General features: G+C 42.9%; 1 protein-coding gene and 1 long non-coding RNA gene across 7 annotated transcripts; one reads left to right on the top strand and one right to left on the bottom strand.

Annotated features, from left to right (window-relative positions):
- Window positions 1-514: 514 nt before the first annotated feature.
- LOC123093462 (uncharacterized) lies at window positions 515-4,566 on the bottom strand. Of its 2 annotated transcripts, none has more exons than XM_044515438.1 (5): window positions 4,157-4,566; window positions 3,571-3,665; window positions 1,507-2,346; window positions 1,273-1,419; window positions 515-1,158 (listed from the first exon to the last, which is right to left on the bottom strand). In XM_044515438.1, exons 1-5 carry the CDS (start codon window positions 4,200-4,202, stop codon window positions 778-780), a joined length of 1,509 nt encoding a protein of 502 aa, XP_044371373.1. In that variant the 5' UTR covers window positions 4,203-4,566; the 3' UTR covers window positions 515-777. The 2 variants fall into 2 exon arrangements, with proteins under 2 accessions (XP_044371373.1, XP_044371374.1); XM_044515439.1 differs by having other exon boundaries at window positions 532-1,158; window positions 3,571-3,685; window positions 4,157-4,560.
- A 2,571-nt stretch (window positions 4,567-7,137) lies between these two features.
- On the top strand, window positions 7,138-11,349 carry LOC123093461 (uncharacterized). Of its 5 annotated transcripts, none has more exons than XR_006445340.1 (3): window positions 7,138-7,766; window positions 7,973-11,064; window positions 11,156-11,349. It is a non-coding gene; the product is annotated as an uncharacterized lncRNA (long non-coding RNA). The 5 variants fall into 5 exon arrangements; XR_006445342.1 differs by having other exon boundaries at window positions 7,138-8,243; window positions 9,327-11,064; XR_006445341.1 differs by having other exon boundaries at window positions 7,138-9,804; window positions 10,100-11,064.
- The last annotated feature ends 2,269 nt before the right edge of the window (window positions 11,350-13,618 follow it).

The following is a 13,618-nucleotide window of genomic DNA, read 5'->3' as shown; positions in this document are numbered from 1 at the left end:
ATCCAAAGGCTGAAAGTGCTAATAGCCTGAGAGGGCTGGAAAGGTGCTCAGTTTTAATGTATCTAAATGTTTATACGCTTATACGTTTAGACTTGTAAAAAAAAAAAGCTCCAGCTTTGTACGTCTAGGCAATGGCCGCTCATCAGCTCATTCATTCAGTTCAGGTGCCGGCTGCCACCAGAGCACCTCGACCGGTGGGAGTCTGTACTGTACACCATCGCAGCTTTGCCGGGCGGCCTTGCTGGAATGGAATCGTCAATCAACGCGGTCCAACAAGACGACGCGCGCGGCAGTAGATCGAGCAAGAACCAACGCCAGGAGGGCACCGATGAGCACGAGGTCCCCTGCCGGTGCCGGAGTGGTCTCCAGGCGCTCCAACAGCTCGGCCTCCAGGAACGCCATGGATGCGACGACGGCTTTTTTTTTCCTCTCAAATATGCACGAGCATGCATATTACGTATATATTAAAGAAGAGATGCGAAACGGCTAGCGGCCAAGGTTCCAAGCACATGTAAAAGAATACTGTCTAGTATACTTCACTGGACACAATTAAAAAACCTGGTTCCAAGCATATGACAACATTTTCAAAACAACATACCAACATGGCGGCGGCGGCGTCACCTAGGGTTGGCCAAGGTTCCAAGCATATGTAAAAGAATACTGTCTAGTATACTTCCGGCTACAAAATGGACTTCTGATGATATAGCTTCAAGAAACAATGACACTTCCAAAGACCAGACAATAAAACATTGAGTAATCATGAGTTACACATCTAATCTAAAGTTCAACAGCAGCATGGCAACGGCGGCAAGGCTCAACCACACGTAGCTTTACCATGGAAGGGACTTTAGGCTCAATGTATGTCCTGATAGCCAAGAGTCCTCGTTGAGCTTCCCTCAGAACATCAATGGGCAGTGGGAAGCACTTGCGACGTTTGTTAGCAGGCACACAACACCTTGGACGACTCTGATACGACTCCAGCCTAAGGTATTCAAGTGATGTTATGCTCTCAAGAAAATGGCAAGTAAGCTCAACAAGACTCTTTGCAGATGTGAATCCTAGGATCTTCACTCTCTTCATCTTGTGATGCTGCTGTCCTTTCCTCAGATCTGAGGGATCTGTGAATATGGAGACATGCTCCATTTTCTCCTTGGATACCTAAGATGCGAAAAAGGAGGGGGGAAATTATACTACTGTTATTGTGTCTCCAAGACCAGTGTCTCCAAGAAGGGACAAGCTATTAGAATCACAGAAATATCAACAGCAACTTACATCCAAGACCAGTGTCTCCAAGGAGGGGCAAGCGCCAAGCAAGGAAACTAGAGAAAAATAATCATAGGAAAAGGCTATTATGTCAAGACTAATAATTAGCTTCTTGAGGTGGAGAAACTTGCTGCGCGGCACTGGTGTATTGGCCATCTGCATAAACATGTCAGGTTAATTACTCAAGGTATGACTGCTGTATCATGATATGCATATCATTAAGCTAAAACTTTAGGAGCATACCTCGCTTCTCGAATCTATATTAGCAATTTTGAGGTTTGGCATGCTGGATGGAAGTTCAACACAAGCATAATGAAGTGCACGTCCGAAATACAAGTGTATGTACTCCATTTTCAATGTGTCTCCAAGTGACAGTTGAATGTGTTCTCCGCTGTACAAGAAGCTGGATATATTTGGAGCTTTGTTGTCTATCGCTCGCAGATCTTCACAGCCAAAAACCTGTAGGTACCTGAGCCGGCGCAGCATGCAAGGGATCTTCAAGCAAACCATCTCATCACAATGCGTGAGAACCAACCGCTCCAAAGCAAAAGAATTGCACAGAAGGCACCCTAACTCATCCCCAGTAAAACGGACAGCATGAAGCCGCACTTTTGTCAAGCTTTTTAACCAAGGAAGTTCAGCTGTGGGTCGAAAGGAGCAACCACAAAGATGGAGATAACGGATTGACTCTCCACTCCCATTAGACAAAAGTGAGCATGGAAAATTGTATTCCCCCATAGACAGTTGGAGTGTAAGTTCCTCAATTCCTGGTGTGACAGCAATCAGAAGCCAACTGTTGACATAACAATAATCCTTGGCAGTGTAATATTGAATCATGTCAATCGTAAGTTTAAGTTTCTTCACACCAATGCCTGAGTGTTTTTTCAGGATCTGGTCAACCTTGCTACGAAAGTCTCTGGCAATTTCATCATTTACACAAGTCTTTTTATTCATACCCAATGCTGTGCCAGAAAAAGTGAGGTTGGGATGGCACCTCCAGGAACGTAGAAAAGCATGACAGACACAGGCAGCTTGGGCAGCATCTCGCATTGGCATCAGGGAATGTATGTGACGCCAAATGTCCTGCATGCAAAAAAGCATGGAAGATAAGTTCAGCATCACAACTACTCCCTCCGTTCCTAAATATTTGTATTTTTAAAGATTTCAATAAGTGACTACATACGGAGCAAAATGAATGAATCTACACTCTAAAATATGTCTATATACATCCGTATGTGGTAGTTCATTTGAAATCTCTAAAAAGACAAATATTTAGGAACGGAGGAAGTATAAAGGTAAATGGAAGCATAAAAAAAACTGCCAGTGGCCAGACCTGATTAGACACTACAAGATATATATATATATATATATATATATATATATATATATATACTAAAAAAACCATGTAGATGCCCAAATCAGGCATGTGGCCAACTTAATCGCTTCTTTGCCAACTACGATGGACAGGATGATGTTTACTGTACAACAGCGTGCGATCCAAAAGAACATGCACTTCTGGACAGGGTACCCATAGTGCATCATTTACAAACAGGAGGTCCATGTAATTGTTGTAATATTGATCAACTTTGGCTGCGCTAGTGTAAGAAATGTGATATAAACCTTAATAACTGAACTTATAGGATATAATGGATTGAGCAGGTCAGATAAAACAATATCAACCTAGAACTACAAGGGTATATACAGGTCTAAGTTACAATTTTATTGCCTGTAATGGTCTAGCGCCGCAGATAACATGCCACACTTGTTAAGACTTAAGCAAGTGGAAGTGTGGAACTTAATGATGCCACAAAGACACAAGTTATGACCTACCTAGAAAGCAACCATTTGTTTCTAAACTGTAAAATGATTATACTCCCTCTGTCCTGACATACAAAATATCCAAGCGCTCAAATTTTTTGTTTCAAAACACACAGGATTCTAGGCAAGCTAAGCCTCCAACTCAGTTTAAAAAGGCAACATTCACATATATAACAAATAATCCAAATATGGTAAGCAGGAAGGGTTAGATGGGACATTTGGTTACCACATAATATGTCCTAGAATTCGAGGTATCCTAGGACAAAGCAAGTAGGGACCTATATAGATAATGTAAATGGGAAGTGCCCATTTGTTGAAGGCAACTTATGAGGCTCCTTTGGAAGACAAAGGATGGTCGCAAATGCTATCTGTTGTTGAAAGTTAATTATGCACTTGGTAAAAAGCAAGGGATTAGGAGCCATCGTGACACATGGTTCACTGGCATTTTACTTGCACTGAGCCTAGAGTTAGCAAAATGTCATAGCGTACCTCTGGAAGGTTTGGCATCTGTGAATCACCCTGAGAATCATCATCTTGCTGACAGGGCAAGACATTTATTTTGGCCTGTGAAGCAACCAATCCATCTGGAGCACAGCATACATTGCTAAAAATAATTCAGAATTTTTTGAGTGAAAAAATAATTCAGAATTTGAGGCACAAAGCAGCATCTAGCAAGCACACCAACACACTTGTCCAACAATACCGAAAACTTAAATTGAGCATGTATGTGAGGTTCTTTTTTTTTTCTTCATGCAGAGCCCCCTCGAGTTTCATCATTCTAGTTGAAAGGAAAAGGAACAATCCGGTGCAGGCCTATCAGCCACTGTAGTCACCGCAATGTCTCCGCTCTCACAGGGAGACGCTTGCTCATATCGGATCTTAAACGAATGAATTCAGTTGAATACACTAGTAGCATTATTTGATCGAGATAGTTGGTATTCCTCCAGAAATCTTATAAAAAGATGTTTTTTTTCTGCCATGCGAACATCGCCTTAGCCTACCCAAACATGAAAAGATAGGATTTTTATCAACAAACCAAGAAAAAAAAAAGTCAAACTGAGAAGAGTCGGCTTACTAGTGTCTTGAGCTCGCCGTCGCCGGACTGCCGGCTGCCGCTCCATTGACTTGTGGTAACCTAAATAGATCTCTCTCTCTCTCCTTCCTTCCCTCCAGTGGAATTTCAATCTAAATCCAGACCCGCCGCACGGCGGTCTCTTCAAATCCCCTCCAGCCTCCGGCGTCTCCCTTCCCTTCCCTTCCCTTCCCTTCCCTAGTGAAGGGGGACGGTTTATTTGAGGGAGGGGAATAGGGGATCCAGCCAGACTGCAAGAGTTTTATTCGGCTTGGGAGGGCAAGTACAAATCCAAATCCAAATCCAATCCCGCCGGCGCCATCCCCTTTCGCAAATTCGGATTGTGATTGTTCGGTGTATAAAAATTGGAACCATGTTTATGATTTTTTGTAATGGCTGAGGCAGGGCATCCCTTGGGCCCAATGGGTTCAGTACAGCTTCGCAATCTCTCTGAATCATCCTGTAGGCCTCGTCATCATAGGCAAAGAATCTTGCCTCACCTGTTTCATCTCTTCCTGTAAATGATATCAAGTATACCTGTGAAAATAAAGGACCCGACTAGCTGGCGCCCGTTCGCTCGACCGAGCGCTCTCCCATATAAGGAAAGCACCTTCCCCGTGCTGACGAGGACATGCAGAAAACGGAAAGCGCACGCCCCACGCCTCGTCGCTGGACATGATCGAGCCGATAAACGGAAAGCTGGGTTGAGATTTTTTTCAGGCAATCATAAATTCTCAAGGATTCAAGAAATGTTTGCAATTTCAAAAATAATGTTCGTCTATTAAAAAAATGTTTATAATTTCAAAAAATGTTCGTGATTTCAAAAACTGTTCAAGATTTCAGAAAAATGTTCACGATTACAAAAAAGAGAAACAGAACATTAAAGAAAAGAGAAAAAAGATGTTCACAATTTCAAAAAAAATGTTCACGATTTCAAAAGATGTTCACGATTTCAAGAAAATGTTCACGATTTCAGAAAAATGTTTACTATTTCAAAAAAATGTTCACGATTTCAAAAAAGAGAAACAGAACATTAAAGAAAAGAGAAAAAGAAAATTTTTCACGATTTCAAAAAAATATTCACTATTTCAACGAAAGAGAAACAGAAAATTAAAGAAAAGAGAAAAAGAAAAATGTTCACGATTTAAAAACAAATGTTCACGATTTCAGAAAAAGAGAAACAGAACATTAAAGAAAAGAGAAAAAGAAAAAATTAATCAGAAAAGGTAAAAAGAAAAAGGAAATACAAAATAAAAAACGGTAGAAATAAACAATAAAAACCGGTTCTGGGAAGGTTCTAGAATCTTCCCAAAACCGGTGGGGAGGAATCCCTATATGGGCCGGCCCAAAAAGCTGCGGACGCTCAGGGGGGTATGGGCCCACTCGCTAGAACCTTCTATATGGGTATGATTGTGATTTTTTTTCCAGGAAATTAAAATCTGTTTATTTTTTTTAAAGTTTGTGAATTCAAAAACAGTTCATGAATTTGAACAAAATGTTTGTGAATTCAAATGATGTTCATTCATTTTTAGAATATGTTAACACAATTCCAAAAGTGTTTTTGAATCTGAAATATTGTTCTCAAATTTCAGAAAAAGTTCATATGTTCAAAAAATGTTGGCTGATTCAAAAACAGTACATGTTTTTCCAATAATACTCATGATTGTTTTTCCTTAATTTTGAAAAGATGTTCCAAAATTTTGAAAAATGTTTTTAAATTCAGGAAAATGTTCATGATCTTGAAAACAAATGTTCAAAATTTAAAAAAATGTTCATGATTGAAAAATATTCTATACTTTTTAAAATTTTCGTGAATTCAGAAAATGTTCATGATTTCAGCCAATATTCACGTATTTTAAAGATATTTGCAAAAAGAAAAGAAAATCTAAATTAAAAATAAGGATATTTGCAATACTCACGTGCTTTTTCTGTTAGGAAATGTTCATAGAAATTATTAATTGATCTTGTGGCGTATCAAGACAACCATGGCAACCAAACTGTGAAGTCAGAGACAATTTAACTAATGAATCTGCTTCAAAGTTTACTACTTTTAACCCCATGACTGAAACGGCAACCTTTAAACTCTTTCGCCCCTGAGGTTAATCTCCTGAATGATGGCACTATAGCTAGCTTCTGATATGTCTTGAACATGTTTAAGCCGCAATCCGAGACGATGAACAAATGACACAACATGAGCGTGCTACTTTATCATGCTTAGTACTCCCTCAGTTCCATAATGTAGTGTGTATAGGTTTTTTGAAAAGTCAAATTAATCAAACTTTGACTGAGTTTAAGAAAACTATTTATATATACAATTCAAAAATATACAACATGAAAAAAATAACTGATTATGTATCCAATGACATACTACATTTTAGTATTTAAAATGTACATATTTTTGTCTATAAGCATGGTTAAAGTTTATATGTTTGACTTTTGAAAAAAAAAACTTATACGCACTACATTATAGAACGGAGGGAGTACAAACTTGAAGCGCCGATCGCCCACATGCAGAGCATATATGGGCCGTGCAATGCAGCCCGTTAAACAAGGTGATTTTTTTAATGAAATTCCGTTAAAAGTTTTTTTTTTGTTATCTACACTTCTACACTACTATTAATCTACACTATCTACACTAGTACTCCCTCCGTTTCTAAATATTTGTCTTTTTAGGGATTTCAAATGATTACCACATACGAATGTATATAGACATATTTTAGAGTGTAGATTCATTCATTTTACTCCGTATATAGTCACTTATTGAAATCTCTATAAAAACAAATATTTAGAAATGAAGGGAGTATTATCAAACAAGAAAACATCGTCCGGGGCGGACGAAAACTCTGCCATCCGGCGTCCAACACGCGCGCGTGTTCACGGCTAAAATTACGGGCCTGCCGTCTTCTCCTGAAAAAAAATGGAAGTACTACGCGCATGTAGCCCGCATCTCTCGCGAACTCCGCCGCCGCCGCCGCCCCGCCCGGTGCATGCCATCCCCGCCGCCCCAGCCCCGCCCGGTGCATGCCATCCCCGCCGTCCCCGCCGCCCCCTTCACTCCAACCCGCGCCGCTCACTCTGCCTCACCTCTCCGGCCGCAGATGTCTCCTCCCTGAGCACAAAGTGGACGCACGTGGGGCGGCCACCGGCGAAGGAGACCGCGCGCGAGCCCGCGGCGCCGAGGCGCCCTCACCCCCTCGCCTCTCCGGCCACACCGGTCTCATTCCTAAGCATGAATCGGGTGCAGGCTGGGCGGCCGCCGGCGTGCAAGTCCGCGGCGCGGTGGTGGAGCCCTCCGGCCCCTTCGGGTTCGAGGTCCGCATAGGTCTCCTCCCTGGCCTTGTTGGCCTTATCTCAATGTATTATTCCCTGTTCTTATCTCAATCTATTCCGCCCCGCCCAACCCTCGATGGATTGCTTTCCTGGACGCCACATCTCATTGCTCGCACGAGGCCACTGCCTGGACGCGGCAGCCGTCGGTCCACTGGTCCTCGCACAGGCGCTCACACCATAGCCAGCCCCATCTGCCCACTTCTAGCGCGCGGACACAATGATCTGGATGAGCTACCGCCTCAGCAACTCGAAGCCACGCACGTCGTTTAATTAGTTCAGCAAGGTAGGATGCTAGATACTAATTGAAACAACACCTGTTGAAGGTTGACAAATATTCAAATGCATGCTGTGATGTTCATTAATCTGTTTTTGCGAGTAAAGTGCGCTGGTTCTTCATAGTTGCAGATTTGCCGTGGCTCAACAGGTTAGCACAAGGTAGCCCTGAATTCTTTTTTTCTAAATCAGATTTGTTGGTTCCTGATTTTACAGGCATGTACGGGCACCTAATGATGTGTCCAGAATACACAGGGCACATTTTGACTTGGAATGCTGCTATTCAACGGTGGTCATCCGAGATGTCAATTTAGCATAAGCTAGCCTTGTCTTTTTTGTTTGAATCAAATTTCTGGTTATGATTTTTTCAGGCGTGTTTTGTACTATATTGATCTTGGTCTTGTTCTGTTCGCAGGGACACCTGACGATGAATCACAATTTGTACTGCAAGACAATATGGACCCTAGAGCTCTTGGCAGACTTGAAGGTATGTTAATTCCCATTGATCCCAGAAGGAGATGTGGTGCCAACAAACTCACTGAAAATGATTATTGTTTAGACTATTGCAGCACTGCAACCTGCTAGATTTAAGTATACAGCTGTTTGATTAGCGCCTTGTTAGCGTTTGTGAATTAGGCAATACATGAAAAAATAGCATCATTCTAGAAGGTATACATCTCTGTTCATTTTTAGGATTGCTACCTTTTTTTGTTATACTCCCTCCGTTCCATAATGTAGTGCCTATAGATTTTTGCAAAAGTCAAACATTACAAACTTTGACCATATTTATAGAGAAAAGTAGATACATCTAGAATACCAAATGGACATCACTAGATACATCGCGAGTTATATTTTCAGAATGTATATGTTTGATATTGTAGATGTAGATAGTTTTCTCTATACACTTGGTCAAAGTTGGCAAAGTTTGACTTTCACAAAAATCTATAGGCACTACATTGTGGAATGGAGGGAGTACCTTTCTTTGATGATTTGATGTTCGTTTCACTGGCATGGAACATAGAACGAACATATTGACCGCTTAATCATTTATATATGTTGATCCCCATGCTTTTCTCAGGGAGAGTAAAAATATAATGGTTCGTTTGTGTAGAACCAATTGCATCTTGGAGTAGAGTATGCTCAAGGTGGTTCACTTTTGGTTTTTGCATTCCCATGTGAAATCGGGAGAGTGTCTGGAAAAAGATGCAATGTTGTGTATAAAACAAATCAACACCGTGTATTTAGGTTGCCAATTTGTTAAATTTTTATAGCATATCCAAATAGACATCTGATATTATAACTTCCATCTAATTGTTGGCACTTCCTTCAAATAAGAACATAAACAGAACTTACAAACCGGAATATCTCATAAATGACTATGTGTATTTGCTTTATGTAATTTTCTTATTAACTAATCCCATACAGTCCTGTTAGTGTATATATATCACGTGCTTCTCTGCTTCTACATAGTCATATCCATTTTCCACAAGCAGAAACTATGTTAGGTTTAATGGTTGCCTTGCGTCATCGATTCACCCATGTGTTATGTTTTCTGCCTGCTTTTGTTCAGAAGCTCAGTTATGCGGTGTCCTCTGTCTCAAACACCGATGATGACTGATACATGTGAATTGCAAACTTGGTATTTTGTCAAACTCTGGCATCATCCGCACTGCTTCAGCGGCACTGGCTGTCTCACCTGGCTCTTCACAAAAACCTCCCTGTACTATGGCATGCCGCCGAACCACTCGTTGTGGGATGCTTAACACCGTGTTTGGATGATGCCTCACATGATTCAGGGCAGACCCTACCGCACATATAAGCCCACTAAGCAAGCATTAATTTTCGTTTTGTTGACCTATCTGTTAGCTTCGTGCCTTCACCTTAATGTAGCAGAATAGTTAATTACTGATTTTGTAGGGATCTTTTGTTGCCACTTTTTTCATCTGACGAGGAATTTATAGTCGATGCACATCACTTTGGGTGGAACTATCAGGCACACGACCAGTGAGCGGTGGCAGAAGCAACTTCTCCCTTGGACTGCATGACATGTAAGATTAAAACTTTGATCCTTGCATCCATCCCTATTTAGAAAAAATAAAATTGCATGGCCGACCATAATTTTTGATTGCTGTAAGCTGTGCTTAATAACGTTTATACATATTTATTTGTATGAAAAACTCCCGCCCTTTCTTAGCATTCAATTTTGTTTGTTCTCACCTGTTATCTTTGTATGGTGACTTGACCAACGATGGTAGAGAACTAAGATACATACTCCTGAGAATTTCTCTTGTAGAGGTGAAAAGAAGTCTTTGTGATATTGTTTTTCTTTTCATTTCTGTGAAGGGCCTTACCAGGAACCAAGATATTTTTGCAGTGAGAAACCATGTATTTTTCCTTTATCTTCTTGATGATTGTTTCTCATACATTTAACTTTAGAGGAAACATGGACATAAAGCTACATGGGAACACTTGGTCCTGAATAAAGTTTGTTTTAACGGAATGTATATGCACTTGAATGGAGGGAATGAAAATCTCAATGAGATGAAATCTGGAGATCAGAGATGTATCGCCTCAATAGAATGACAAGATGTGGTCTCCACTCCGTGTGGTGAGAAGTAAGACTTTGTACCTTCCAGTTTAAAAAAGAGCTACTGGTCAATCCTTATTTACCGAACCTTGGTAGTTTCCACTTGCATTTGCTTTCATAAAGATATAAGTAGACAGTGCAATTGGCGATCACTTCTTTGTCGATTACTTTGTTGAGAACAATCCTCCATAATTGTAAATTAATTTGATCTGGGAGGGAGCCAAAATATATAGCACTTGGTGACTATCAGTTTGATTTGAACAAGGATTATGCATCTTGACCACGGTTGTTTCTATTTTCGTTCTGAACTGAATTTTAACTCTATTTTCCCTTAGTGGTACTGGAAGTGTATTGATGTTGAGATGAAAGTGTGGCGGTGATCCTGGGCAATGACTTCTACACCATGTTCTTCACAAACACTTGAAAGTAGAACCCTTCATTCCCAGTTAATGATAATGCTTCATGTGCAGGCACGTTTTCCTCTTAAGCCCTATGACTTGACCGATGCTTCTATGTCTACCTGTGCTCGATGTGTTGATGGCCTGATGGGCAAGGCGTACTAAGGATCCAGCGACATCTTCATGCATAATGCATAATGTTATTTTTTGTAATAGAGAATTACATGTACCACTTTTCATTATGATAGTATATATTGTACCTACTGATGCAAGTTTATCCTGCCCTCACTTACTCAGGATGATGTTGACAATTTACATTCACGGTAAATTATGTTGTCTTATAGCATTTTTTATTGACACGCATGCGGTTTTCACCAATACGGATATGAGCCATTGTTGCCTTCATGGTTACAGGTGGGGGTAGCTTGGGCTTCGAGCCTGGGATCAAGCATGCAAACCCGTCGATGATATTCTAGGGGAATGAAGCAAGAGCTGCAACTGCATGTGCTTGTTTTCTTGTGCCTTTCTTTTGCCAAATATCATAAGTAATTAACCACTCGCTACGGCAATATTCCTTCTTTCACTCTCTTTCCAAAATTTTGACATAATATATGCTTTATTTAAGTTTACACTAATACGTGTGTTGCACGTACATGATTACTAGTAATAAAAAGAAGTAAAAAATTCGGCAAAAAGAAGTAAAAAATTCGGCAAGGCCAAGCGAGGACATGGACGGAGGCAGCAAGGACTAGGTGGCTGACCACGACGACGTCACCGGTGGAAGAGAGGAAATAGGTTGACAGAATGACAGTGCAGATGCAGGGTAGAAACTGGTCGCTGGAGTTGGAGAAGGACGGGACTTAGTGTGACGACCGATCGACGGAGGCGGCGATGAAGACAGGGCGGGGTGGTGCGGCACACACGAGGAAGAAGGTAGGTTAGCCGCCGGATGAAAATCCGACCAAATCGAGTTTTAATAGGCTGAACTTCAGATACGCGGGTAAGCATATCCGTACAACTGCCCGATCAAGACGAATAAATTAACCTGTGCGTTAGCATCTTGCATCAGATCAGAGTCTTTAGCGAACTTCTCCCATACTGGCGCATGACGAGTCACATCCGTATCAACAGCGTCTCTCCTGTGCGAAAACCGACGCAGGCGCAGGATTGCAGAGGCCTGCTACTACTCGGGCGTAATTAGGGTTTAGGGTACTTGCCCGGCGGGTTCAGGTCGACGGACTGGTACGTACATACGCGGGCGGGGCTAGTTATCGCCGCCTTAAATACCGCACCAAACTTCGGCCGCCTCCGCGCCGACGCGGCGCGCTCGCCGCTACGCACTGCACCAACGGCGACCAGCCAGCCACTCCCCGGCCCGTACGTATTTATTGCCTCAAGTACCGCTCCGATCCTCCTCCCTGTGGAAACTCGTCTCTTCATCCACAGAGACGGCGAGACCGGCCGGCTTGAAGAGCTAGCTAGCTTCCGCCCGTCACTCCGATGCCCGGGTCACGAGCCCATGCCGCTGATGCTTGTGCACTCGTGCACGCATGCGTTAGATGGGCTAGCTAGCGCACACGCACAGGCATAGTAGTAGTACGCACGTACGGGTACAACAGCAGCCGGCCGGCCAGGATGGCGGCGAGACAGCATAGCTAGCGCACTGCGCCGAGCGTGACTAGCCACAATGGAAGTAACTTCAATAGTAACATCGAGTCCAACTCAGCAAATTTGTTTATGTGGCAATGAGTTAATGAGGAGAGAGGTAGTTACAGTAACTTAGCTAGTTACTGTAACATCACATATCCCAATGCAATATGAGTCTATAATCTAATAAATGAAGCTTTATATGTTATCACATTTATGTACTATCTATTATCCACTATGAAGATAATAACATAGTCTAGGGATATATGTATGTTACTAGTGTATGTTAACATGCATTGTGGCTAGTCTAAGTGCGGCAGGAATTGTAGCATCTACTACCACTACTACGTGAGGGAGCAGCTTGGTGGACTACCTACCGGATCATCATTGGCGTGCATGCATGCACGCACACAGCTGGTGGCATTTATCGAGAACAGAGCAGGTACATGCTGACTTGCCACGTTTCACGGCCATGAAAACCAGGGCATCCTTCCCTGATTTCGCAGGAATTCTCATGAATCCTATACTGTGCAATGTTGGATGCAGAGCTACTGTGCCAACTTAGTTTTCCCCACTGGCCTGTGCTATTTGATCGAATTTTTTTTTTGGATAAAGAGAGCTTAGCACAAACCACAATGTATTACAACTACGGAACTACCATGACCAACGGAAAGCAAACTATGCGCGATCAACCGAGCAGCATGAGCTAGACTCATCTGCCCATGTAAGAGCAACTCCAACGGGGCGACTCGTCCGTTGGCGTCCGTTTGAGTCGGTGCGGACACAAAAGTCGGCCCAACGCGCCGACCCAAACGGATGCGCGTCCGCTTTTCGTCCGTGGGCGATTCATTCCCGACTCATTTTTGAGCCGGATTTGCGTCGGCGCGGACACGAGACGGACGCGCGCGCTCTCGCTTTCTTCTCTCTCCGGGCCCGCTGGTCGGTGGCACATTGGTCTCCCCCATCCAACAGCATCCACGCCCGTCTCCTTCATCGCTGCCGCCACCGGCCATTTTTCCGGCGACTCTGCCAGCTGCCAGCGCTCGCAACATCCGCTGAGCAACGCCGCCACCTCCCACGTCGCCCGCCACCGCAGTCTTGCCGCTGGGGAACCGGCTACTTCCCACCCCCCCCGACACAGCCGCGATCGTTACCAAGAAGCCGCCTCGCCGCCCCGGCCAAATCCTCACCGGCCCGCTCGTCGAATGCCGGCAGGGGCAGCTAGCTGGT

Source organism: Triticum aestivum, chromosome 4B (genome assembly GCF_018294505.1).
Source record: "Triticum aestivum cultivar Chinese Spring chromosome 4B, IWGSC CS RefSeq v2.1, whole genome shotgun sequence".
Taxonomy (NCBI): domain Eukaryota; kingdom Viridiplantae; phylum Streptophyta; class Magnoliopsida; order Poales; family Poaceae; genus Triticum; species Triticum aestivum.
This window is presented reverse-complemented; position numbering and strand designations above follow the sequence as displayed.